General features: G+C 47.1%; 1 protein-coding gene across 7 annotated transcripts in view; it reads right to left on the reverse strand.

Annotated features, from left to right (window-relative positions):
- Window positions 1-27522, reverse strand: part of LOC121289965 (ankyrin-1-like) — a 248871-nt gene that overhangs the window by 123212 nt on the left and 98137 nt on the right. For 6 of the 7 annotated variants that reach the window (XM_041209988.1, XM_041209986.1, XM_041209983.1 and 3 more), the window contains exons 5-13: window positions 23275-23373; window positions 22017-22202; window positions 17407-17505; window positions 14903-15001; window positions 11737-11835; window positions 5103-5300; window positions 4194-4292; window positions 2129-2227; window positions 332-430 (exon numbers count right to left, since the gene is read on the reverse strand). In XM_041209988.1, coding sequence (XP_041065922.1) covers window positions 332-430; window positions 2129-2227; window positions 4194-4292; window positions 5103-5300; window positions 11737-11835; window positions 14903-15001; window positions 17407-17505; window positions 22017-22202; window positions 23275-23373 — 1077 coding nt within the window. The remainder of the gene's footprint in view (window positions 1-331; window positions 431-2128; window positions 2228-4193; window positions 4293-5102; window positions 5301-11736; window positions 11836-14902; window positions 15002-17406; window positions 17506-22016; window positions 22203-23274; window positions 23374-27522) is intronic. The other variant, XM_041209987.1, reaches the window with a different exon arrangement.

Genomic DNA, 27522 nt, shown 5'->3' on the forward strand with positions numbered 1-27522 from the left:
CAGATATATACACAGATATAAACACATACACACAGACAGGTATATTCACACACACACACACACACAGATATATAAAAACACACACACACAGGTATACACACATAAAGATATACACACACTCCACACACACACACACACACACACACAGATATACACATGCACGCAGATATATACACAGATATAAACACATACACACAGACAGGTATATTCACACACACACACACAAACACACACAGATATATAAAAACACACACATACACACAGGTACACACACACACCCTACACACACACAATCCGACATTTGGACAAAAGTTTGGTGTGTTAGACTCACTTTGGCTTTGGCATCAACTTGGGCCTTGTTTTGGAGTAAAAAGCGTGCCACCTCCGTCTGCCCAGCTCGGGCTGCCATGTGCAGCGGAGTCTCTACTTTCTGCAGCAAATAAAAGAAGAGGAAACAAAAGATTTACCCCAGAGAATTGGCTCACAGAAAACTAAGAACCAGCTCAGGCCTAAGAGGGACTTTCCATTTGGCACCTAGCAACCAGCCCTGTGTCAGGCAAGGGCCTCTCACTCACCCAGGGCTCACTGAGGAACTGGACAAGGGACAGATTCTGGGCTCCACATGGGAGACGAAAACCATCCTGCTCTCAGGTCTGGGACCTGAGTTGAGCTGAGCAGAACGGTCACCCCAGCACAATCTCACTCGCTGTGAATGAAGTGGAGCTCGTGGGTTGGACTGAGTCAACAATTCGTTCCTCCCATCCTCTTCTGTTCGCATAAATGTTGGAACAGGAGCAACTTTAAAAAGAAGCCAAAAAGGGCCAAAAAAAAAAACCACTCAGGAGAAGCAGCAGAAGGCGAAACAAAAACATTTCAAGTGAAAAGGTTCAAGGAAAGGGCAGGGTGGGGGCGGGGGGGCGGGGGGTGGTGTAACAGGGGTAGATTAGAGATATACTTGATCACTTAGGTTGAGTTTGACTGGTTTTCAGTAGGTGTCACACACACGTTGGGAGTCTTTCAAATCTTTGTTAAAACCTGTGAGAGATGGGGAAAGCCAGCACTGAGAGTGCAAACTAACTCACGGCTCGAAAGGTTATCGGGAGTTCAATCTGAGGAAACAAGGTGTGATTTAGGCTTGTTTCCTGGCACGGCGTGATAATCCCTGGACTAGCATCAAATGCCCCGGAGAGAGTGTGCAAACACTATTCCTGTCTCGGTAATAACAGAGCACTTTGACCAGCCATGATCTCTGAGATTAAAATGGGGCACATTGTAGCTGAACATTGTGTTACAATCTATAGCTGAGAGAAAACGCTATGCTAGGTGTCTCATGATCATCCACTCTAAATTCCAGCATGAGGTTTGTGGAAATGCTAGATGAAGGGCATAAATGGTTCACATTGTTTCCCTAAATTTAATAGAAGCCGATGAGGAAACTCACCATGAATGGGAGTGAAGAGCTCATCAGTGGATAAATGGCAGATTTATTCACAACGAGAACAGATATGAAGGGGTTACATACACAATATCTCCTGCTCTATCACTTCCCTTTGCCCTGCCCACGTTGGATTTCCAATCCAGGGTCAAATTGGAGGATGATTTGAGCTGAATGACTTGACACATGTCCAAACTGAATCTACGTTTTAAATGTGAGAAATGATGCAAAGGATTGAATCTTGATTGACTGGTGGAAGAGGTGGAGTAAGGTAGGGTTGCCAGCCAGCCAGGATTGTCCTGGAGTCTTCGGGAATTAAAGAGTCATCTCCGGGACAATGCTGCGAGCAACACTATAAAAAAAAACCCACCATCTAGGCCTTAAACAACTGGGTTTCCTTTCCATTTCTTTGCACACTTCTGTTTATCAGCCTCAGCAATGTTGGCTGTCTCGACTGAGAGTCAAGGATCATTCAACTGGATAGCAATGAGTCTTTTCACATTCCAATTGGCGTGGGAGGGCAGAGCACCACACAGGTTGATAGTTTGGGTGACCAATGGGGGGGGAGTGCGGGGGTTAGAGCAATTGGAGGCTGGTGGTCATATGAACAAATCTCCAGGAATATATTCAAGCAAACTCAGCAAGACTGATGCCTTGAGTGCAATCACTCTCTCAGTACAATCGATCACTCACCACGCTGGATACATTGGGGGATGCTCCATGCTGCAGCAACTTGGTGACTATATTGAGGTTTCCCATGAAGGCAGCAACATGCAGGGGTGTCAGCCCTGACTGGAAAACAAGCAGAGAGGCAGCAGGGTTACCATTTGTCAGACAAATTCAGAAGGAATTAGTCAGCTAGAGGACAGTTTCATTTCATACATACAATGACTCAGTCAGACATTTCCAGCTGTGTGGTCTTTGGTGACCAGGGATTTAGTTGTCCACCATGTGACGCTGTCTGGCCCATCTTGGGTTGTGGGCATTGCGGGCATTGACTGCCCAACCCAGGGTGCCTTGAGAAGGTGGTGGTAAGCCCTGTCCCTTCAAGCACTGCAACATCAGCTCAGTTCGGTCATTTTCCAAACAGTCGTGACACACTCCAGAGGATCACTCTTATATGGCCAAGAGTGGACAACCAGCTTAGAGTCCCTTCAGTGACCAGCTCACGGAAAAGAACAGTTAATTCTAACGGTGGCATGGATTAGGGCCTCTGCCATCCAGTCCACAATAAGGCAGGTTTAAGATCATTGCTGCAGAGGGTGTTCAGAAGTCTCTTGGTTACACTGCTGGACCAGGAGTATTTGGGTGAGTTAGCTCAATGCATCACTCACTGAACATCCACCCTTTCTGCTTTCCTGGGTACAGGATCATGGTCAGCTTGGGTTTGGGAGCTCCTCCTCTCCATGCTTTTCAGGGCAGTAACTCAGGAGAGTTCCAGAAACAGTCAGGAGCACTGAGACCTAATGGACAAGACGGCATGTGAACATGTGCATGTCTGTGCGTGTGTGTGTTGTGTGTGTGTATGTGTGCGTGCGTGTATGTGTGTGTGCGTGCGTGTATGTTTGTGCATGCCTGTATGTGCGTGTGCATGTCTGTGTGTGTCTGTCTATGTATGTGTGTCTGTCTGTGTATGTGTGTGTATGTGTGAGTCTAAATGTATGTGAGTGTGTGAGTCTGTGTGTGTCTGTGTGCGTGCACGTGTATGTATCTGTGTGAGTGTGTGTACATTTGTATGTCTGTCTGTGTGTGTGTCTGTATGTATGTTTGTCTCTTTGTCTGTGTGTGTGTCTGCATGTGTGTATCTGTGTGTATGTCTCTGTCTGTCTGTGTCTGTGCCTGTGTGTGTGTATGTGTGTCTCTGTCTGTGTGTCTGTATATATGTCTGTCTGTGTGTGTGTCTGTATGTCTGTATCTATGTGTATGTGTCTGTCTGTCTGTATCTGTGTGTGTGTGTGTGAATGTGTGCCTGTGTGTGTGTGTGTCTGTGCGTGTGTGTGTGTATGTGTGTCTCTGTCTGTGTGTCTGTATACATGTCTGTCTGTGTGTGTGTCTGTATGTCTGTATCTATGTGTATGTGTCTGTCTGTGTCTGTATCTGTGTGTATGTGTGTGTGTGTATCTGTGTGTGTGTCTGTGTGTGTGTGTTTGTGTACCTGTGTGTGTGTGTCTGAGTGTGTGCACGTATGTGTCTGTGTGTGTGTGTGTCTATCTGTGTGTCTGTCTGTGTGTGTGTGTCTGTATGTCTGTATCTGTGTGTATGTCTCTGTCTGTCTGTGTACCTATGTGTGTGTGTGTGTGTGTCTGTGTATCTATGTGTGTGTATTTGTGTGTGTGTGTGTGCGTGTGTGTGTATCTCTGTGTGTGTGTGTGTGTGTGTATCTGTGTGTCTGTGTGTGTATGTGTGTGCGTGTGTGTGCGTGTGTATGTGTGTGTGTGTGTGTGTGTGTATTGACAGTGATAGGCAGAGAGGGGTGGAGGGAGGGTCTGTAGTTCTCTATTTAAAAAAAATGGAAGGTTGCCTCTTGTTCTCCATCATCAATGATCCATGTAGGGAATTCCTCACAATTCTGGGCTCTGCATTCGTAGGATTCTCTTATCCAAATCGCTAATTTCACTAACAGCTGGAGACAAATGTTACACCTTCTATCACTCCAAACATCAACACTGGAAAACGGGCATTGTATCATCAGCAAGCTTTTATTATTTCACGACAATTCCAGACAGGATCATTTGTATGAACGTCACTGTACTCTTACCTCAGTGACAGCCTCCAGTGAGGCTCCATGTTTTAAGAGTAGATCCATCACTCTGATGTGATTCTTCTTGCAGGCAATATGTAATGGAGTGAACCCATTCTAGGGAACAGAGAGCGACATGACATACTTAAGCAAGCAAACTCGGACTGACCATCGCAAACAGGTGCAAGAACTCTGTGGGGAATGGGGGGTCAGAGCAACAATGGATAACAGAATAGAGAAAGGCCTGGATTACTATTCGGCCGTTGGCTCAGGCAGTCTTGCCTTGGAATGAAGGTCAGTCAGCCAGGGTCAGACACACATGCCTGAGCCAGGTCCTTATTGCAAGCCTCCCGTCCTGTTCATCTGAAACAAGCTGTTTGAGAGGTTTAAATATATAACAAATAGAGAGGGGGGAACATGAAACTAAAACTTAACAAAGCGAAACACAGTCCGAAATAGCCAAGATCCCCTGACCCCTACCCCACTTCCCAACCTCTGTAGCTGCTACATCGGGGTATGAGGGTTTGTTCCACAAGCTGGTGTTTCTCAGGGGGTGGGTTGGAAGGGGTGAGGAGGGTGTTCGCAATTCCTGGGCTCGCAACTCATGATTCTGATCATTCGGCAACATTAACATATTTTTACAGAGCCTTTAGCACAGGAAAACATCCCAAGGCGGATTGACGGGAGCATTATCATCCAGGATTACACTGCACCACACCCTGAGATCTGAAGATAGGTGAGCAACGACATGGTCAAAGAGATAGAGAGAGGAAGAGAGAGAGAGAGAGAGAGAGAGAGCGATGGAGAAGTTCAGGAAGAAAATCCAAAGTGGCGGATCCTCAATCAAACTTTTTCCCCTTTGAAGTTTTAGTGAAATGAGACCTCGACTGATTTCAGAGACAAAACAGACAGATGGGAAAGACGAACCAATGCTCTGGCGCTGGCCTTTGCTCCTTTGTCCAGAAGGACCCTGGCCACTTTGTGGTGTCCACAGTGAGCAGCCACATGCAGTGGGGTGAGGTTATCAAGCGTCACATCATCGATTTCAGCTTTGTACTGAAGCAGGAGTCGGACACAGTCTAAGTGGTCACCCTGCGCTGCCATGTGGATGGGAGATAGGCCATTCTAGAAAGGGAAGAAAGGGAAAGAGAAAAGGCAAGGACAGAGTCATTCAAGACAGAAACAAGAATATCAGAGATAAAAACAAAAAACTGTGGATGCTGGAAATCCAAAGCAAAAACAGAATTACCTGGAAAAACTCAGCAGGTCTGGCAGCATCGGCAGAGAAGAAAAGAGTTGACGTTTTGAGTCCTCATGACCCTTCAACAGAACTGAGTAATATTAGGAGAGGGGTGAAATATAAACTGGTTTAAGGTGGGGGGTGGGGTGGGGGGAGAGAAGTGGGGGCAGGGTGGTTGATTGTAGGGACAAGCAAGCAGTGATCGGAGCAGATAATCAAAAGATGTCACAGACAAAAGAACAAAGAGGTGTTGAAGGTGGTGATATTATCTAAACGAATGTGCTAATTAAGAATGGATGGCAGGGCACACAAGGTACAGCTCTAGTGGGGGTGGGGTGGAAAGACTAACAGGCCATAAAAGGTTTGGATTTAAAAATAAGGGAAATAGGTGGAAAAAGAAAAATCTATATAAATCATTGGAAAAAACAAAAGGAAGGGGGAAGAAACAGAAAGGGGGTGGGGATGGAGGAGGGAGTTCAAGATCTAAAGTTGTTGAACTCAATATTCAGTCCGGAAGGCTGTAAAGTGCCTAGTCGGAAGATGAGATGCTGTTCATCCAGTTTGTGTTGAGCTTCACTGGAACAATGCAGCAAGCCAAGGACAGACATGTGGGCAAGAGAGCAGGGTGGAGTGTTAAAATGGCAAGCGACAGGGAGGTTTGGGTAATGCTTGCGGACAGACCGCAGGTGTTCTGCAAAGCGGTCGGCCAGTTTACGTTTGGTCTCTCCAATGTAGAGAAGACCACATTGGGAGCAACAAATACAGTACACTAAGTTGGGGGAAATGCAAGTGAAATGTTGCTTCACTTGAAAGGAGTGTTTGGGCCCTTGGACGGAGAGAAGAGAGGAAGTGAAGGGGCAGGTGTTACATCTTTTGCGTATTCATAGGAAGGTGCCATAGGTGGGGGTTGAGGAGTAGGGGGTGATGGAGGAGTGGACCAGGGTGTCCCGGAGGGAACGATCCCTATGGAATGCCGATAGGGGGGGTGAAGGGAAGATGTGTTTGGTGGTGGCATCATGCTGGAGTTGGCGGAAATGGCAGAGGATGATCCTTTGAATGCGGAGGCTGGTGGGGTGATAAGTGAGGACAAGGGGGACCCTATCATGTTTCTGGGAGGGAGGAGAAGGTGTGAGGGCGGATGCGCGGGAGATGGGCCGGACACGGTTGAGGGCCCTGTCAACCACCGTGAGTGGAAAACCTCGGTTAAGGAAGAAGGAACTGTTTTTGAAGGTAGCATCATTGGAACAGATGTGACGGAGGCGAAGGAACTGAGGGAATGGGATGGAGTCCTTACAGGAAGCGGGGTGTGAGGAGCTGTAGTCGAGGTAGCTGTGGGAGTCGGTGGGTTTGTAATGGATATTGGTGGACGGTCTATCACCAGAGATTGAGACAGAGAGGTCAAGGAAGGGAAGGGAAGTGTCAGAGATGGACCACGTGAAAAGAATGGAGGGGTGGAAATTGGAAGCAAAGTTAATAAATTTTTCCAAGTCCCGACGAGAGCATGAAGCAGCACCGAAGTAATTATCGATGTATCGGACAAAGAGTTGTGGGAGGGGGCCGGAGTAGGACTGCAACAAGGAATGTTCCACATACCCCATAAAGAGACAGGCATAGCTGGGGCCCATGCGGGTACCCATAGCCACACCTTTTATTTGGAGGAAGTGAGAGGAGTTGAAGGAGAAATTGTTCAGTGTGAGAACAAGTTCAGCCAGACAGAGGAGAGGTGGATGGGGATTGTTGCAATAGAGAACAGAGGCCCGAACAATCCCCATCCACCACTACTCTCCTTTGTCTGGCTGAACTTGTTCTCACACTGAACAATTTCTCCTTAAACTCATCTCACTTCCTCCAAATAAAAGGTGTGACTATGGGTACCCGCATGGGCCCCAGCCAAGACTGTCTCTTTATGGAGTATGTGGAACATTCCTTGTTGCAGTCCTACTCCGGCCCCCTTCCACAACTCTTTCTCCGGTACATCGATGATTACTTCGGTGCTGCTTCATGCTCTCGTCGGGACTTGGAAAAATTTATTAATTTTGCTTCCAATCTCCACCCCTCCACCATTTTCACATGGTCCATCTCTAATACTTCCCTCCCCTTCCTTGACCACTCTGTCTCAATCTCTGGTGATAGACTGTCCACCAATATCCATTACAAACCTACCGACTCCCACAGCTACCTCGACTACAGCTCCTCACACCCCACTTCTTGTAAGGACTCCATCCCATTCTCTCAGTTCCTTCGCCTCCGTCGCATCTGTTCCGATGATGCTACCTTCAAAAACAGTTCCTCGTACATGTCCTCTTTCTTCCTTAACCGAGGTTATCCACCCACAGTCGTTGACAGGGCCCTTAACCGTGTCCGGCCCATCTCCTGCGCATCCGCCCTCACGCCTTCTCCTCCCTCCCAGAAACATGATAGGGTCCCCCTTGTCCTCACTTATCACCCCACCAGCCTCCGCATTCAAAGGATCATCCTCCGCCATTTCCGCCAACTCCAGCATGATGCCACACCAAACACGTCTTCCCTTCACCCCCCCTATTGGCATTCCGTAGGGTTCATTCCCTCCGGGACACCCTGGTCCACTCCTCCATCACCCCTACTCCTCAACCCCCTCCTATGGCACCACCCCATGCCCACGCAAAAGATGTAACACCTGCCCCTTCACTTCCTCTCTCCTCTCCGTCCAAGGGCCCAAACACTCCTTTCAAGTGAAGCAACATTTCACTTGCATTTCCCCCAACTTAGTCTACTGCATTCGTTGCTCCCAATGCGGTCTCCTCTACATTGGAGAGACCAAACGTAAACTGGGCGACCGCTTTGCAGAACACCTGCGGTCTGTCCGCAAGAATGACCCAAACCTCCCTGTCGCTTGCCATTTTAACACTCCACCCTGCTCTCTTGCTCACATGTCTGTCCTTGGCTTGCTGCATTGTTCCAGTGAAGCCCAACGCAAACTGGAGGAACAGCACTTCATCTTCCGACTAGGCACTTTACAGCCTTCCAGACTGAATATTGAGTTCAACAACTTTAGATCTTGAACTCCCTCCTCCATCCCCACCCCCTTTCTGTTTCTTCCCCCTCCCTTTTGTTTTTTTCTAATAATTTATATAGATTTCTCTTTTCCCACCTATTTCCATTATTTTTAAATCTATACCTTTTATGCCCTTTTAGTCTTATTCCACTCCCCCCCACTAGAGCTGTACCTTGAGTGCCCTGCCATCCATTCTTAATTAGCACATTCTTTTAAAAAATATCACCACCTTCAACACCTCTTTGTTCTTTTGTCTGTGACATCTTTTGATGATCTGCTCCTATCACGGCTTGCTTGTCCCTACAACCACCCTGCCCCCACTTCTCTCCCCCCACCCCCACCTTAAACCAGCTTATATTTCACCCCTCTCTTATTTTTACTCAGTTCTGTTGAAGGGTCATGAGGACTCGAAACTTCAACTCTTTTCTTCTCCGCCGATGCTGCCAGACCTGCTGAGTTTTTCCAGGTAATTCTGTTTCTGAACAAGAATATCAGCTTTTTCTCAGCCTGCTTATGGAACGATGAAGGTACAGGGCTGGATTCTCAGCCTAGTACAGGTGTCAATTCTCAGTCCGGGTACAGGTTCAGGGGCGGATTTCTAACGGGTACAGGTACAGGTGTAGATTCCCTGTCCAGGCTTATCTGTGGATTCTCAGTCCAGGTACAGGGACTGTGGTGATTCTCAGTCATGGTACAGCTACAGGTGTGGATTCTCAATAGGGGTACAGGTACTTGTGTAGATTCTCAGTCCCTGTACAGTTACAGAGCTGCATTCTCAGTCTGGGGGCACATACAGGGGTGTATTCTCAGTCTGGGGGCATGTACAGGGGTGTATTCTCAGTCTGGGTACAGGTGCAGGTGTGGATTCTCCTTCTGGGTACAGATACATGCATGGATTCTCTACCGGCTACAAGTACAGGCATGGATTCTCAGTCCAGGTACAGGTACAGGTACAGGGGAGGATTCTCAGTCCAGGTACAGGTACAGGGATGAATTTTCAATCCAGGTACATCTGTGGATTCTCAGTCCAGGTACATGTGTGGATTCTCAGTCCATGTACAGATACAGGCATGGATTCTCAGTCCAGGCACATGTGTGGATTCTCAGTCCATGTACAGATACAGGCATGGATTCTCAGTCCAGGTACATGTGTGGATTCTCAGTCCATGTACAGATACAGGCATGGATTCTCAGTCCAGGTACATGTGTGGATTCTCAGTCCATGTACAGATACAGGCATGGATTCTCAGTCCAGGTACATGTGTGGATTCTCAGTCCTGGTATATCTGTGGATTCTCAGTCCTGGTATATCTGTGGATTCTCAGTCTAGGTACATGTGTGGATTCTCACTCCAGGTACATGTGTGGATTCTCACTCCAGGTATATCTGTGGATTCTCACTCCAGGTACAGGTACAGGTACAGGGGAGGATTCTCAGTCTGGGCACAGGTACAGGGGTGGTTTCTCACTCCAGGTACAGGTACAGGTACAGGTACAGGGGAGGATTCTCAGTCCAGGTACATCTGTGGATTCTCAGTCCAGGTACATGTGTGGATTCTCAGTCCAGGTACATGTGTGGATTCTCACTCCAGGTACAGGTACAGGGGAGGATTCTCAGTCCGGGTACAGGTACAGGTGTGGTTTCTCACTCCAGGTACAGGTACAGGTACAGGGGTGGTTTCTCAGTCCAGGTACAGGTACAGGTACAGGTACAGGGGAGGATTCTCAGTCCAGGTACATCTGTGGATTCTCAGTCCATGTACAGATACAGGCATGGATTCTCAGTCCAGGTACATGTGTGGATTCTCAGTTCATGTTCAAATATAGGCATGGATTCTCAGTCCAGGTACATGTGTGGATTCTCAGTCCAGGTACATCTGTGGATTCTCAGTCCATGTACAGATACAGGCATGGATTCTCAGTCCAGGTACATGTGTGGATTCTCAGTTCATGTTCAAATATAGGCATGGATTCTCAGTCCAGGTACATGTGTGGATTCTCAGTCCAGGTACATTTGTGGATTCTCAGTCCAGGTACATGTGTGGATTCTCAGTCCAGGTACACATGTGGATTCTCAGTTCATGTACAAATATAGGCATGGATTCTCAGTCCAGGTACATGTGTGGATTCTCAGTCCAGGTACAGGTACAGGTACAGGGGAGGATTCTCAGTCCGGGTACAGGTACAGGGGTGAATTCTCAGTCCAGGTACATGTGTGGATTCTCAGTCTGTTTATAGATACAGGCATGGATTCTCAGTCCAGGTGCATGTGTGGATTCTCAGTCCGTTTACAGATACAGGCATGGATTCTCAGTCCAGGTGCATGTGTGGATTCTCAGTCCAGGTACATCTGTGGATTCTCAGTCCGTTTACAGATACAGGCATGGATTCTCAGTCCAGGTACATGTGTGGATTCTCAGTCCGTTTACAGATACAGGCATGGATTCTCAGTCCAGGTGCATGTGTGGATTCTCAGTCCAGGTACATCTGTGGATTCTCAGTCCGTTTACAGATACAGGCATGGATTCTCAGTCCAGGTACATGTGTGGATTCTCAGTCCGTTTACAGATACAGGCATGGATTCTCAGTCCAGGTGCATGTGTGGATTTTCAGTCCGTTTACAGATACAGGCATGGATTCTCAGTCCAGGTGCATGTGTGGATTCTCAGTCCAGGTATATCTGTGGATTCTCAGTCCAGGTACATCTGTGGATTCTCAGTCCAGGTACATCTGTGGATTCTCAGTCCATTTACAGATACAGGCATGGATTCTCAGTCCAGGTACATGTGTGGATTCTCAGTCCAGGTACATGTGTGGATTCTCAGTCCAGGTACATCTGTGGATTCTCAGTCCAGGTACATGTGTGGATTCTCAGTCCAGGTACATATGTGGATTCTCAGTCCAGGTACATGTGTGGATTCTCAGTCCAGGTACATGTGTGGATTCTCAGTCCAGGTATATCTGTGGATTCTCAGTCCTGGTAAATGTACAGGGGTGGATTTTCAGTCTGGGTACAGGTACAGGTGCGGATTCTCGGTCCAGGTACAGGTACAACTGTGGACTATCAGTCAAGGTACAGATACAGGGGTGGTTCCCAGTCTGGGTATGGAATGATCATTGGAAGTGTGATTAGGACCAAGCACTTTTCCATGGTATGTGGGCACTGTAAGGCCTGTGAGTGGCCTAGCTAATTGTTAGTGGCACGTGTTTGAATTTTGTGACTAGGATGTGATAGTCCTGATGTTTCTGTTCCCCTCTGCACATCACTCACACGTACCTTACACCTACCTTGGTTTTTGCCATAATTGGAGCGTTGCGATCCAACAGGATCTCAGCTATCCGGACATGTCCATTTCTAGCAGCACAGTGTAATGGTGTCAGTTCATCCTGAATAAAGAGCACACACAATTACCAATCTCAGCAGCCAAGAGTTTGCCAACAGTCGAAGAAAAGACTTTCATCTTACACCCAAAGGGGGAATCTGTCTACCGGATGGCCAGTCCTTTCTGATAAACTGATCAAGAAAGTCAACCTTGAGTAGTGAGGGAAAGCACCACAATTTCATTGCCCCCAAACATTCTGATTCATTCACCAGATTAAGATCTCTTGATGCTCATACCCTCCATGTGGCAGAAAGCATGGTGCATAGGGAATCGTGTCTTCCAAAGCAGGGGTGGTGCCGATTTACTCTTTCATGGGATTTGGGCAATGCTGGCAAGACCAGCATTTGTTGCCTATCCTTAATTTCCCTTGAACTGAGCGGCTGTCTAGACCATTTCAGCAGCCGGATGAGAGCCAACCACATCACTGTGGGGCTGCAGTCACATGAGGCCAGACCGGGGAAGGACAGCAGATTTCCTTCCCTAAAGGGCTTGACTGAACCAGATGGGGTCTTTTTTCACAAAAAATGACAATGGTTTCATGGTGACCATTACTGAGACTCACTTTTAATTCCAGATTTATTAAGTGAATTTAAATTCTACCAGTTGTTGTGGTGGGATTTGAACCCATGTCCCTAGGGTATTAGCCTAGGCCTCTGGATTACTAGTCTGATGACATTACCACTATGCTACCATCTCCCCAGAAACACATGCTTTTATAAACTGTACAGCGCAGAAAAAGAATGGGCCATGCCAGTGTTTATGTTCCACCCCTCGAATTTTGTGTAGCTCTGGAGAGCTCCTCGTGACTCCCAAAGGATAATACCAAAATTAGCTTGGTCAGGCCTCATCGCCTTGATCACCCATGGGAATTGTCAGAGCACACGCTCTGATTATTTCCAACCATCATGCTTCAAGGACACCAGTTAGTTCAGGTAATTCTCACCCAACCACCGTTCCCCCCTCACTTTGTGTTTTTATATTGTGGGATTTTGAGTCTAAAAATTCCCATGTCATTCCCGGTAAAAGGCATTTCACATTCACAACTTCAAACATGGACTGTGCTTGTATGGAGGCTTCTGGAATAGCCTCTTTTTATTTAAAGAAGGGACGTTGTTAAACTGTTAAGATGGCTGCCAAGGGGGTCAGGTGAACGTCAGGTGAACTTTGCAACTTCAAAACAGACTATCAAGGTTAAAGGAAGTTCCAAATTGAATCCTAGTGGGTGGGTGTCTTCCCCTTGAATGGACATGCCTAAACCACACTCCTTTGTAGAATTCATGCCTGCCATTGTTCAGGGTTTACTCCAAAACACAAAGTCAATGGATTCCTAGACTCTGTGTCTCCAGGTTTGCAATTTAACAAAGGAAATCTGACTTGACCAGTTATCCACAAGTTGTGTGTGAAAGAAAACCATCTACCTTCTATTGTGCATTAATGGTCATTGATCATGTGATCGAAACTAGTTCCTTGATACTGAAATCCTTTTATCCCTGAATTCAGAAGAGACCCAGGAGCAGGCTGCAGAATAACACTGACAAGACAACAGTTGCAGAGAAAGGCTGTGCCACCTTTGCCTTTCAAGAACCGAGGGTTAAAAGTTCGAAAAAGCCTCTCAACCTGTTTCCGAATCTCCGAGTTCATCTGTTGGACCTCCTAATACAACAGCTATGAGTGCCCATCTAAGTGACCTACTGAACAGTCTTGTCTTCGAAAGAACCCTTTAGTTAACCCGGATATCCGATCCCAGCTCTCTGAACTTATCGGAAATACAATTCCCAGTGGAAAAAATTCCTTCTTCACTGAACTCTCAAAGAAATGTGACCTGTTAACTATAGTCGTTTGGCAGTACAGAACTTGGGAATTGCTGAAAAAAGAGACATGCTGTCAAAGCTTTTTGTATTGCACTCAACAGGACAGCTTCACAAAAATACCAATTCTAAAGGGAACAATAACTTATGCTGCAAGAGAAGAGAGTTCTGATTGGTTGGCAAGTGGACTCTGATTGGTAGAGGCATTGCAATGGAAAATGCAGCAGGGAACGGTTAACTTCCAAGCCTTTGCTTTAAATTCAAGCCAGATAGATCACCGCAGCACCTTGACCAAACGCGATCAACCTTCCTGGCTTGAATTTAAAACAAAAAACTTGGCAGTTAACTGTTCCCTGCTACAATCTCCATGACAGCGCCTCTACCAATCAAAATCCAATTGCCAACCAATCAGCACTCTCTTCCCTTGCAGTATAAATAGTTGTTCCCGTTAGAATTGGTATTCCTTGCAAGAACGGCCTGTTGAGTGCGAGATGAAAGCTTTGACAACATGTCTCTTTTTTCAGCAAAACTGTTAACTACTCTTTTGGTTTAATACATGGAGAAGTGCACTACCTTCTTTAACTGCACCTTTCTAGAGTGTGTGGTGTGAGGCTGATGTAACATTTCGCTCTTTTGGGGTGAGCGTGTGAATAAATAATCCCCTTTGTTTAAACCCAGGGAAGTCTTAAAATTGGCCAGACGCTAATGGGGGGGGGGGGGGGCAAAAAAAAAAACACAAACAGAATTACCTGGAAAAACTCAGCAGGGCTGGCAGCATCGGCGGAGAAGAAAAGAGTTGACTCTTTTCTTCTCCGCCGATGCTGCCAGACCTGCTGAGTTTTTCCAGGTAATTCTGTTTTTGTTTTGGATTTCCAGCATCCGCAGTTTTTTTTGTTTTTAGCTAATGGGTGGGGGGGGGGTTTGGAAACACACACACTTCTTAAAAACAGACCACACACTGATTATCGATGGGGGGGGGGAGGAATTCAACCTTTCAGTTTATTTCTCTTCCCCTGTCTATAAATTTCAGTTCATTTCTCAATGGGCGCAACTTAAATATTTACCAAGTTAGGGCTAAAATTCTTCTGTGAATATTTTTTTAATATAATTAATAATACACGAGTGAAATCACATTTTCATCAATTGCAAGTGTCTGAGGCAGAAGAGCTTCTGGGTAAGTCAGGCAGAAGAGGCTCTGTCTGCAGTTGAACCGTGGACTTGATCGCACACTGTCAGCAGCAGCCGAACCTCTCACGCACTCACCTTTGTCCGCGCGTCAATCTGCGCTTCCCGATCCAATAAGAACCTGACCATATTGATATTCCCTCTTCTGGAGGCAATGTGCAGCGCAGTGATTCCATTCTGAACGTGACAAAACAAAGAGGAAGAAACGCAAGAAAATGGGGTTTCAAACGATCACACGCTCTCCCACCCACTCACGCCGGGTCACCCAACGACAAAAGGATATGGCAGCAAGAACAGAAAACCTCAGCCGGTCTGGCAGTATCTGTGGAGAGAAAGGCTGGGGTTAACGTCTCGAGTCCAACGTGACTCTCCTTTGGAAATGAGTGTTCCTCAGGAGAGTCGTACGGACTCGAAACGTTAACCGCAGATGCTGCCAGACCGGCTGAGTTTTTTTTTTCCAGAGCTTTCTGTGTCTATTTCAGATTTCCAGCGTCTGCAGGATTTTGCTTTTATCCAAATGTTACCACCCTAGGACGTGAGTCCCAAAATGACTAAAGCTGCTCCCTTCGTGACTGACAGACTGATGTGCACCAGTGACCCCAGCTCCATAGTCCTCTAGCCAATTCAAAGTTCTCACAAGCCCCGGGTTTCACTTCTTATGGCACGGACACAGAGGCCGGCTAATTGCTTGAAGCTACATCCGTGTTACAACAAAGCATGCACTCCGGTGGCTGGCATGCTTACATTCTGTGCTGGAAACAATCTGTTCACATTGATGGCAAGACAGCAAGTGAGGCCTTCAGTTTCTACACCTCCAACTGGTGTTGAGGCCCTTGGCAAACCCGAGCCCAGCGGTGTCCACAAAAACATGACTCACACGGGGGCTAAATGCTGCTCCTTGCACGGATTACTGACAGTGCCACCAACGAATGAGTATTTTGAAGGTTATTTCGGAATATAAGTCCAGAGGTTCTACTCCTCACAACAGATTCTTCTCAGTTAGCGTTCTACCTCCGGCCAACTGACTCTCCCCTGGTCCCGATTGCTCACTCTGAGCACGTCCCCTCAATCACCCACTTCCCCACCCCCAATTACCCCCCCCTCGCTTCTATCACCCACCTCGCTCCTATCACACCCCCTCACTCCTATCACCCCACCCCACCCCCAATCACCCCCCCTTGCTCCTATCCCCCCGCCTCACTCCCGATCACCCCCCCTCACCCACGATTCCCCCCCCCCCACTCACAATCAACCCCCTCATTCCTGATCACCCCCTCACTCCCGATCACCCCTTCACTCCCAATCACCCCCCCCCCCACACTCCCGATCACTCCCCCTCACCCCTCGATCAACCCCTCACCCCTCGATCACCTCCTCACCCCTCGATCAACCCCTCACCCCTCGATCACCTCCTCACCCCTCGATCAACCCCTCACCCCTCGATCACCTCCTCACCCCTCGATCAAACCCCTCGCTCCCGATCACCCCCTCACCCCTCGATCAACCCCCTCACCCCTCGATCAACCCCCCCCTCGCTCCCGATCACCCCCTCACCCCTCGATCACCCCCTCACCCCTCGATCACCCCCTCACCCCTCGATCAACCCCCTCACCCCTCGATCACCCCCTCACCCCTCGATCACCCCCTCACCCCTCGATCAACCCCCTCACCCCTCGATCAACCCCCTCACTCCTCGATCAACCTCTCACCCCTCGATCAACCCCCTGACTCCTGATCACCCCCTCACCCCTCGATCACCCCCTCATTCCTGATCACCCCCTCACCCCTCGGTCAACCCCCTCACTCCAATCACCCCCTCACCCCTTGATCAACCCCCCCTCGCTCCCGATCACCCCTCACCCCTCGATCACCCCCTCACCCCTCGATCACTCCCTCATCCCTCGATCAACCCCCTCGCTCCCGATCACCCCTCACCCCTCGATCACTCCCTCATCCCTCGATCAACCCCCTCGCTCCCGATCACCCCTCACCCCTCGATCAACCCCCTCGCTCCCGATCACCCCCTCACCCCTCGATCAACCCCCCTCACCCCTCGATTACCCCCTCACCCCTCGATCAACACCTCATTCCCGATCACCCCCTCACCCCTCGACCAACATCCCCCTCCCTTGCAATGGCTCTCCCTGTTTTCCTAATCGCCGGGTCCCTTCCAACCAGAAAGGGGCCTGGCTGGATTGAAATCAGAATCACTGCTGTCAGGACGCCATGTTGAGGATGGCATTACACACTTTGGACAGCAATCTGATCTTCCTCGAGCATCTCGGACTTCCAGCAGTTATCAAAAGGAACAAAAGGACCGTTGCAAGGGTGCTGTTCCTGGCTGGTCAATGCTCCACTGCTCAGTTCCTGACCTCAGCCACATGGAAGAACCACCAGCAGAGCCGATATCTCCCAGAAGGCAATGACACAGAGCCATCATCAGGCCGCCCGTTCACTTCTCTTTGCAATGGGAATCGAGCCTGGGCTGGGAATAGATCGTCCCGCTGCTTCGAGGAGGCGTGAGCCCCAGCAGGAGTCCCAGGGAGAGGAGAAATTCTGTACAAGCTCTCATTTGCACCTACCTTGGGTGTGAAGTTGACATTGGCTCCTCGTGTAAGCAGCATGTGAGCTACATTTAGGTTCTCGTAGTGTGCAGCGATGTGGAGCGGAGTGAAGCCAGTCTGAAATGAAAAGGACAAGCAGGGCTCAGCACCTTGTGAGGAGGAGATGCTCCCAGTTAACCATTCTCATTTGCCAGGGCAGAGCATTACAGCACAGCTCTCTAATTCAATTAGACATAATGGGCCCATTAACCTTACTGACCCTTGAAAGAATGCACTCTCCTTTTCTCTGTTGAGTGTAGAACTGGCATCTATGGGCCCAGTGCACATCCTGTGGATGCTGATGGTTCAGACAGACCACAAAGAGTCCAGGAACGAGAAAAGCTTTTCTCACTGAAACATAATCAATGTCATCAATCCTTCGAAGTGACTGACTGACCACCATTAACAGCACAAACCCATCAGAAACAAGTATTCCTCCCCAGGAGAATTGTTCCATCATCTCCTCTGCTGTACACTAGCTCATGGAGCTAAACTTGCCTGCTTATGAGGCTAAAGCACCACAATACATTGGGGAACAGTTCCACCAACTTGCTGGTTTTTTCCCCACTGCAGTTCACCCAAAATCAATACAAAAGATTAAGGGATACCAAGCAGATGCGATACTGAACAGAAATGGGGCCTTACTGCCATTCTTCCTGCTGGTTTAAACATTATTGCAAGACCTCACTCACAAAACTGACTGCATCACAACATCCAATTAAGCTTCATGCAAGCTTCTGCAAAATTGTATTTGTTAGTGGCCTTTTGAAGAGGCTGGTTAAAATCAAGCCGTATTAAGCACCAGAGTTACTTTTTAGATTTTTTTAAACAATAACAAATCTTAACTGACCAAGAATCTTGACTATTGTACACTAGTAAATGGCCTGTGTAGTGTTTTAAAAGTCGTCTTCAGTAATTTCAGGCATTTGATAAAGTGCCGCACACCAGACTTGAGAGCAAAGTGATAGCTCATGGAATAAAAGGGACAATGGCAACATGGATATGGAATTGGCTGAGCAACAGGAAACAGGGAGTAATGGTTAATGGATGTTTATCGGGCTGGAGGAAGGTTTGCAGTGGAATTTCTCAGGGATCAGCGTTGGGACCCTTGCTTTTCCTGATATGTATTAATGACCTAGGCCTTGGTGGACAGGGCACAATTCCAAAGTTTGTGGATGATCCAAAACTGGAAGCATTGTGAACTGTGAGGAGGTTGGTGTAGAATTTCAAAAGGATGTAGACAAGTTGGTGGAGTGGGCAGATAGGTGGCAAATAAAGTTCAATGTGGAGAAAGGTGATTCATTTTAGTAGGAAGAACATGGAGAGACAATATAAAATAAGGGCTATAACTCTAAAGGGGGTGCAGGAGTAGAGGGACCTGGGTGTTTATGTGCACAAATCATTGAAGGTGGCAGGACAGGTTGAGAGAGTGATTAGTAAAGCATACAGGATCCTGGGCTTTATTAATAAGGGTGTAGAGTACAAGAGCAAGGGGGTTATGTTGAATTTGAATAGGGCACTAGTTCAGCCTCAGCTGGAGTATTGCATTCAGTTCTGTGTGCACTTTAGACAAAATGCGAAGGCATTAGAGAGAATGCAGAATGGTTCCAGGGATGAAGAACTTTGGTTATGAAGATAGGCTGGAGAAGTTGGGACTGCTTTCCTTAGAGAAGAGAAGGCTGAGAGGAGATCTGATACAGGTGTTCAAAAGCATGAGGGGTCTGGACAGAGCAGATCGGGAGAAACTGTTCCCACTTGTGAAAGGATTGTGAATGTGAGGGCACAGACTTGTAACACAGACAAGTAATTGGCAAAAGAAGCAGAGGCGACATGAGAGGAAACTCTTTTACTCAGCGAGTGGTGAGGGATCTGGAAGGCACTGCCTGAGAGTGTGGTGGAGGCAGGTTCAACTGGGGCCTTCAACAAGGAATGAGAATGTTATCTGAAACGGAAGAGTGTGCAGGGTAACAGGGAGAAGGCAGGAGAATGGCAGTAAGCACTGTTGATTCGGAGAGCCGGTGCAGAAATGATGGGTTGAATGGCCTCCTTCAGCGCTGTAACAATTCTGTGACTCTGGTGATTTAAAATCAGGTTATTTGCAGGTGGGTGGGCTAGACAACTCATCTTTAAAAATGCTCAGTTTTTTGGCGATTTTCAGCTATGTTAATAGAACAGCATCACCTTACCACTCTTAGAAATGTCAAGGCGTACTTCCCAATGTGGGACAAAAATAAGAAACAATGCTATTCCAAAATGCTACCTGACTGCGCTGGTTTATGAAAGCTCTTTGCTTTGGTGACATGAAAATACATTTGAGCGTGACCTTGAACCATAACTTCACCTCAAAAAGCCAGCGTAATTTTAAATACAATCCACCCGGATGGCTGATTGTGGAAACTCTGCTGGATTATGTATACAGCTTCGACATGATCACAGGAAGGGACCAGACAGAAAGGGACCTGCATTTGTACAGCACTTTTCTGTGCGTTCAAGATAACTCAAAGTGCTGTGAAAATTTACTGTTGTTACGTAAGGTGGCAGCCCATCTGCGCACAGCAAGATCTCACACACAGCAAATGGATAAAGGGCCAGTCATCTGTTTGCAGTGGTGTTAGTTGAGGAGGGGAATGTTGGCAGGAGACTGGGAAGAGTCCCTCGCTCTTTGTGTGCTCCCTTAAATCTTTCACATCTGGTTCAACAGGCAAATGGGCCTAGAATTGCTGTTAAAAATAATACAGTCGAAATACATGACTCCCTCAGCATTCCCCAGTTAATTAAGAGAACTCTTAATAGGCTCTCTGGGTGTGTCCAGTGCTTTACAATGCAATAATCTCACAGGAGCAATCCAGCCATTTAACTGCCCCATAGAGATCCTTTCTGAATGATGTGTGAGCTGTCCAGGGGGTAGTTCATCATGGTGGGGAGGGTGGTGGTGTGGGGCATTGGTAGTGGGGGGAAGGAGTGGTGGGTACCAGTGATAGGAGGGATTCCTCACAATCAGAAGTTCGCATAACACAAAATTGTGATCACAGTCTCAACAAGATGCATTTAGACCAAACCTTTAACATTGTAAAGCACGCCAAGAGCCTTCAGAGGAGAGCTATTTACCATTATTATTCCCCAAAGACTAGAGCACTTATTTGGTCATAGGGGTAAATTTTAAGCAGCGTCTTAAAGGAGGGGGTGGGGTAGTTGGGGTAGAGCAATTTTGATGGAGAGAGTGGGGCTGAGGTTGGAGTTAGTTTGGAGGGCTAAGGAATGCATGGTACTGGAATGGGGTGGCATTTGGTTATAGCTCAGATGTTAGGGATTTGAGATATGTGAAGGCTTTGGCGAGGGTGCAGAAGAGATTGGTTTCAGGGTTGAGGGATTGGTTATGTGGATAGGTTGCAGAAGCTGGGGTTGTTCTCCTTAGAGCAGAGAAGGCTAAGAGTTCATGGGGTGTCACTGGCTGGGCCAGCGCATATTGCCCATTCCCAATTGCTGTTTAGAGGGAATTTGAGTGTCAGCCACATTGATGTGGGTCTGGAGTCACATGAGGCGAGACTGGGTAAGGATGGTGGATTTCCTTCCCTAAAGGGCAATAGTGAACCAGATGGGTTTTTATCAGCAATGGTTTCATAGTCATCATTAGACTTATAATTCCAGATTTTTATGGAATTCAAATTCTACCGTCTGCTGTGGTGGGATTTGAGTTCAGGTCCCCAGGACATTACCCTGGGTCTCTGGATTACTGCGCCACCACCTCCCCTTAAAGGAGATTTGATAGAGACATTCAAAATCAGGAAGACCTGAGTCAGAGTAAATAAAATGAAATGGTGAATGTTTAGGATTTGGAATGCACTAATAGCGGGGTGGCTACTGATTCAATAATAACCTTCAAAAAGGAATTGAAGGAGTAAACATCGCAGAAACATATCACCGTTCCTTCACTGTCGCTGAGTCAAAATCCCGGAACTCCCTTCCTAACCGCACGGTGGGTGTACCTACACCGCATGGGACTGCAGCAGTTCAAGAAGGCAGCTCACCACCACCTTCTCAAGGGGCATCTAGGGATGGGCAATAAATGCTGGGCCCAGCCAGTGACACCCACATCCCGTGAATGAATTTTTCAAAATTGGGAGATGGTGGGGGTGGGGGGAAAGTGTTGGGGACGGAAACTAAGTTAATTGAAAAATGCCAGTGCAGAAATGATGGGCCAAATGGCCTCCTTCTGTTCTATTCTATTCAAGATCACTGAATTTTGTGGGGCTGGGGGAGGTTATGGAGATAGGGAGAGGGATTGGTAAGCATAAGTATCAAATATATTCAGAAATGTCAATTTAGAAAAATTCTATTTAACCCCTTAAGACAGGAAGGCAAGTTTTGGGAAGCCAAATTGATTAGGTAACAACGCCTGTAACCCATACATTTTATGTGTAGATGAACTTGCCAGCCTCAGGAACCCATTCAGCATGACTTTGAAGACTGCTGGAAAACCCAGACTCTCTGCACGCGCCTGCAGATTACTCTAAAGGTTTGGATTGTTCTCTGGGAAACTACCTCTGAACACCAAAGACCCGTCTTCTTTGTTGGTACCTCGAGTTTACCTTTGACAATACATCAGGGTTGGAGTCATTCTGCAGGAGTACCGCTGCTGTCCGAGTATCATCATTCCGAGCTGCAATGTGCAAAGCAGGGAGACACACCTTCCCTTTTGTCCCATAACTGATCAGGACTGCCACCACATTCTCATGTCCCTGCTGCAGTGCGACAGCCAATGGTGTAAACCCATCCTGGAACAAAAAACAAACAAACCATTAGCTCAATGTGAGCAAGGTGGAGTTTGGACAAGGGGTTTTTAAGTGTGTAATTCAGGAACAGTTCAAGTGTAAGACATATAATACATCACCGAGACCTTTAATGGGTAATGACATTTTGATGCACTTCATTTCAATCAATATCTTTAGACAATAGCCACTTTCCAACTGCTATCCCATTGACGGACAGGTATCCTCAGCTAGAATTGTGAAACGAATGATTCCGGTGGGACCAATCTGACTCTACTCTTTGTAATGCGATATGAAGACCATTTACAAAAAGTGTGTTTCTGATTTCATTCTATGTAACACACAGATGATCCATTGCTGTTTCACAGAAGGGAAGTGACAAATGATGTTCAGTGGTGTTGTATTCTCACAGTAGCCCCACTATGATCTCAAGTCCTGGAGTGGTGCTTGAAGTCCTACTTTTACTTACGCACACACAAACACACACACACACACACACACAAGCGCGCGTACACACATGTGCAAGGACACATACACACACACACACACACACATACAAGCGCGCATACACACATGTGCAAGGGCACACACACACACACACATACAAACACACACACACACAAACACGCACACACACATGTGCAAGGGCACACGCACACACACACAAGTGCACACACACGTGCAAGTGCACACGCACACACACACACACAAGCACGCACAGACACACGTGCAAGTGCACATGCATACACATACACAAACACGCGCGCACACACATGTGCAAGTGCACACGCGCGCGCACACACACAAACATGTGCAAGTGCACACGCGCGCACACACACAAACACACATGTGCAAGTGCACATGCGCGCACACACACACACACACACACACACACAAGCGCGCACACACACACACGTGCAATTGCACGCGCGCACACACACACACACACATGTACAGTGTATAACCAAGCTGACACTCATGAAGATATTAGGAGTGAGAAGAGGGCTTTGCTGATTCACCCAAGCACCTTCCTCTAGGCAGGGAGTAGGCCGTTTGTAGGTGAACGATCAGGACTTACCTCTGTTGCAACATTTTGGTTGGCACCATTTTCAAGCAAAAACTTAACAACTTCCAGGTGGTTTTCCTGAGCAGCCATGTAAAGTGGAGTGAATCCTTTCTGTGTGGAAGACAATCGATGCAGAAACAATCAGACATTACTGAAGCTCTGCGGTATTCAACAGTCACAAATTGAGAGTTTGCACATTGAGAATGTCAGACAAATCATCTACTCTTTTCATTAAAAGGATTCCATTCCGACAGTGGGTGTACACACTGCCCACTTTACGTGACGTGTGGATGAATGAATTTTACATGATCTGAGTGAATGAATTGTTCCTTTTTATTCAGTGTGTACAGTGCACTTACAGGAGCTGACACCAGCTCTGGACGCTTAGGTTTTAATGAGTAACCTGTACCACTGCAGTACTCTGCCAATCATAATCATGGACCAATCCATGGAGTCCAAGGTCGCCAATGCCCTTTTAGGGCCAGGTACTTGGAGGAGGAGGAAGAGGAGGAAAAGGTTCCTGTGCATCTCACAGTTCTCAAAAGCTAACCATTTAGTCTTCAGCTAGTTGCTTCCTGAGTATCTCAGCTAGTGCCATACATGCACAGCACACTAAAGGTCCAGTTACAAATGATACACAGGACTGTTCCAGCAATGGTTCATCCAGTCAGTGTTCCCTGTCTGACTTGGTTTGATGGTGCTGTCTTGAAGGAGTCTTTACTGCCAGTATTTCCTCACCCTCAAACAGTGGCCAGTTAGCAGTACCGGAGAGTACCAATAACCCTGTGCACAGAGGATGATTCTGGTCTGTGTGAAAGTAGACACTACAGAGAGAGAGAGAGAACAAACAAAACAGAGGGCTGGAGCAAGGTGGAATTCTCATTTTAATGAAAACTGGAGAATGCTTCAATCTTTCTATAGTTAACAGCTCACCATCCACATCTCATTCCCGGGAATCACACATTTCAAAATCACAGATTGCTGGGATTCTCCCAGCAGAAATTAATTCCTGAAAAATAGGCATTCTCCAGTTCTCTGTTAAAAGTAGCACTTCACCTGAGGCATGGTGTGTGTGAGGGGATCAACATGCCAGAGGCTGTCACGTCCGAATGCAATTTTCTGCTGGATTCAATAGTAGCAGAACAGCACTGGGTGTGCTAGAAATCACGAAATGAAGTCCGCCACAATAACATTCAGAAGGTATCACTTGCAAGCAGCTTGGGTATGGGAGAGGATGAAAGAGAAGCATTTTTTTTTTTATAAAAATGACAGCAGACCTGTTTTGAGGTACTGCTGTTTGCATACAGGGAGGTTAGGCATGTAGCCAGAGATTCTTGCTGGCACTGCAGAACTAAAGCAGGGCACTTCAGGAACAGAACACTTCAGGCATGCATTAAGATTGCAGAAAACATCTATCAGGATCCATCACAGGGAGTCACGCTCCAATAGACAGGGAACAGAGGATTAGGAGCAATGGGAAAGTTGATTCGTTTCAATGTGCAATATTTAATACCTACTGGAATCATCAGCCTCACAATCATGGTGTCCCTGATGCTGAGAAGTACTTAATTTTCTTTTTGCATCAGATTAGATGCATTCCCAATGTAGATTGTATTGCACATCACTGCAACAGTACAAAAAGCACACTTGCTAAGCGTTTAGCTACATAGCCTCATTTCACCCATTTCTTCCTTAGAGAAAGAGAGAGAGATATGGAACACAGGAAAGGCAACATGTTTCCCCCATTCCTCATTTCTGATCTCGTCCGGCACAGCAGGTTGGGGGAGGGAGGTGGGGAGTAGGGGAGGAACTATAGTTGGCCTCAGTACCTTTCCATTGGGGAATGGAGGTGTAAGTGTTGGCCAAGGTTCCTGAAGCTGATTGCTATCTGTTGAAAAGTGCACAGGCGTGGATGCTAGGTGAGGAGCCGCCAATCCCAACCAAGGTCAAAGATCAGGTTCAGTTTCGGTGAACGGTACCCCACAGAGCAGGACAAGGCAGGAAGGGGAGAATTGACAGGGAAAATAAAGGCAAACTCAGTCATTCCTACACACTGGCAGCCCTCACACAGCATGGAGATTTGTACTGGCCAGGCCCAATCTGAACCTTGCTGCCAGCGATCTATTTGTTGACTTGTGGAACAGTAGCAAAGGGCTAAATGGCCTCTTCGTGTTCCTGTGTATAGTGTCAGGCACATGCTCTGGCAATGAGACCCTAACAGCCTGTCGCCAGATAGAGAATCTTCGGCTCTGACTTTTAAAGCCTCCTGCACCTTTTTACATCGTGCAATGCTCCAGTACCTGGTGATACTGGACATTGAATTCACGGCCATCGTGCACACAATTGCTGAGTAAGATCCTGATGTCATGATGGATCTTATGGGAGGTTCCTATGCTGTTAAGCTAATAAATACTCACAATAACTTCCCTTTGCTCCCAAACTGTTACTCAAAACTTTCCGGGTTTCAGCTGGTTCCACAGCATGCCCTGAAGTTGCACCTGTCCTGGAAATGCCTCATGAAGCAGTCATCTTGTATGGATCCTGGCCTTGGGGCATTAGGTTGGGCAGTATAAAATATTTTATTCTGTTTGACTCTGTATCTAACCTGTCAGGTATTAGTTCTGGGAGGGCTTGATGAGAAAGTGCAGAGCAAGCTTTATCCTCTGTGAACTTTCTCTGTCTGGCTCTGCTTTCCACCAGCAGCCACACTCAAACAGTATGGTGCTGGTATAGCCCATGTCTGTAAATTGCACCTCAGTCTGTCTCCCTGTTCATTCAGCAATTTCTCTTCCTCAGCTTGGTCCACCCCTCATGTCTCTCATTTAAAATCCTTGTTCTGTACCAAGTATCACACCAAGTTACTCCCTCAGATATCCTCTTATTTTCCTCCCTCAGCCTTTGAACCAAGCAACTTCTCAACCTCAGTGATTTCAACCTCATCTAACTCTTCTTGCTCTCTGTCCTGAGTTCAATATCCTTCGTTCCTCCCTCCATATCAACTCTCTAACCCACATTGACAACCAACCTTTCAATCTCACCATCTTACTTGGCTATAGGACAATCTCTGATCATTTCTTTCCATCGTTCTGTATCCACATCCTCTTCCCAACCTCGTCTTCTTCTGTAACCGTGCCTGGGAAAATTCGCCCTCAAGTTACTTTCAAATTTCCAACTAGCCAGCTTTTGGTCCTGGATTCACCATGAGAGTTGTGCAGCTACTGAGCTGGTACATCACTTCTCTCCTACCTTTGATGCTCTTGGCTCCAGTAAAGCACTGACACTCTCTTGCCCAAATTGTTCTCCCTGGAATGATATCCCTCATTACCTTCCCTTAAGTCCAATGGGTTTGAACATCTATGGTAGACAAGTCATTGAACGATCCATCATCAAATCTGGCCACATAATGTATTATCAGGTCCTGATCTCCATTGCTAAAACTCGTCACTATTCAAAGATCATTCAGGAAGGCAAAGATAGCCCCTGCTTCTCTATCCCATCACAAGCCATCTTCCTCCACTCTTTAATCCAATAAGATGTGAGAAGAGTTCCTAGACTGATTGAAGCCATCCTTGTTGCTGATTCCCTCTCTTCCCCTAACCCACCTGGCCAAACTTCCTTGAATATTCCCCACTGCCTGAGCCCTGAACACATGACTCGAACTCATCTTCAGCCATGCTCTCTCCAAACTCATCTTATGCACTGGATACACCTGCTAATCCCTCAACTCAATTATCGGCAGACTGCTGAGCAGCCAGGTTCCCACCCTGGCCCACATAAGCTGATATTGTTAATGTTTCTGTCCCTTTGGCTCATCTATTGCTGATCCATGTCTTCGTTACGTCTAGACTGGACTGTTCCATTGCTCTCCTACCCAGCCTCCCATCTTCCACTTTGCTTAAACTTGTGCTCATCCAAAATTCAGCTGCTCTTATCTTAACTCACACCAAATCTTGTTCACCCATCACCCCAATGCTTGTTGACTTACAATGGCTCCAACAATGAGGAGAATTTTAAAACTGAGGCATTGTTTTCAAATACACCCATGTCCCTCGCCTATTGCTGTACCCTTCCTCAACCATACGAGCCTTCAAAATCTCTGCGCTCTCCAACTCTGGCATCTTGAGCATCCCCAATTTTAATCGCATCATTATTGGAAGCCATGCCTTCAGCTGTCTGGGCCTTAATCTCTGGAATCCTCCTCTAAACCTCTCTGCCACTCTAACAATCTCTCCTCCTTTAGGACCTCTCTCTCTCTTTGAC

This window comes from Carcharodon carcharias, chromosome 17, assembly GCF_017639515.1.
Source record: "Carcharodon carcharias isolate sCarCar2 chromosome 17, sCarCar2.pri, whole genome shotgun sequence".
Taxonomy (NCBI): Eukaryota; Metazoa; Chordata; class Chondrichthyes; order Lamniformes; family Lamnidae; genus Carcharodon; species Carcharodon carcharias.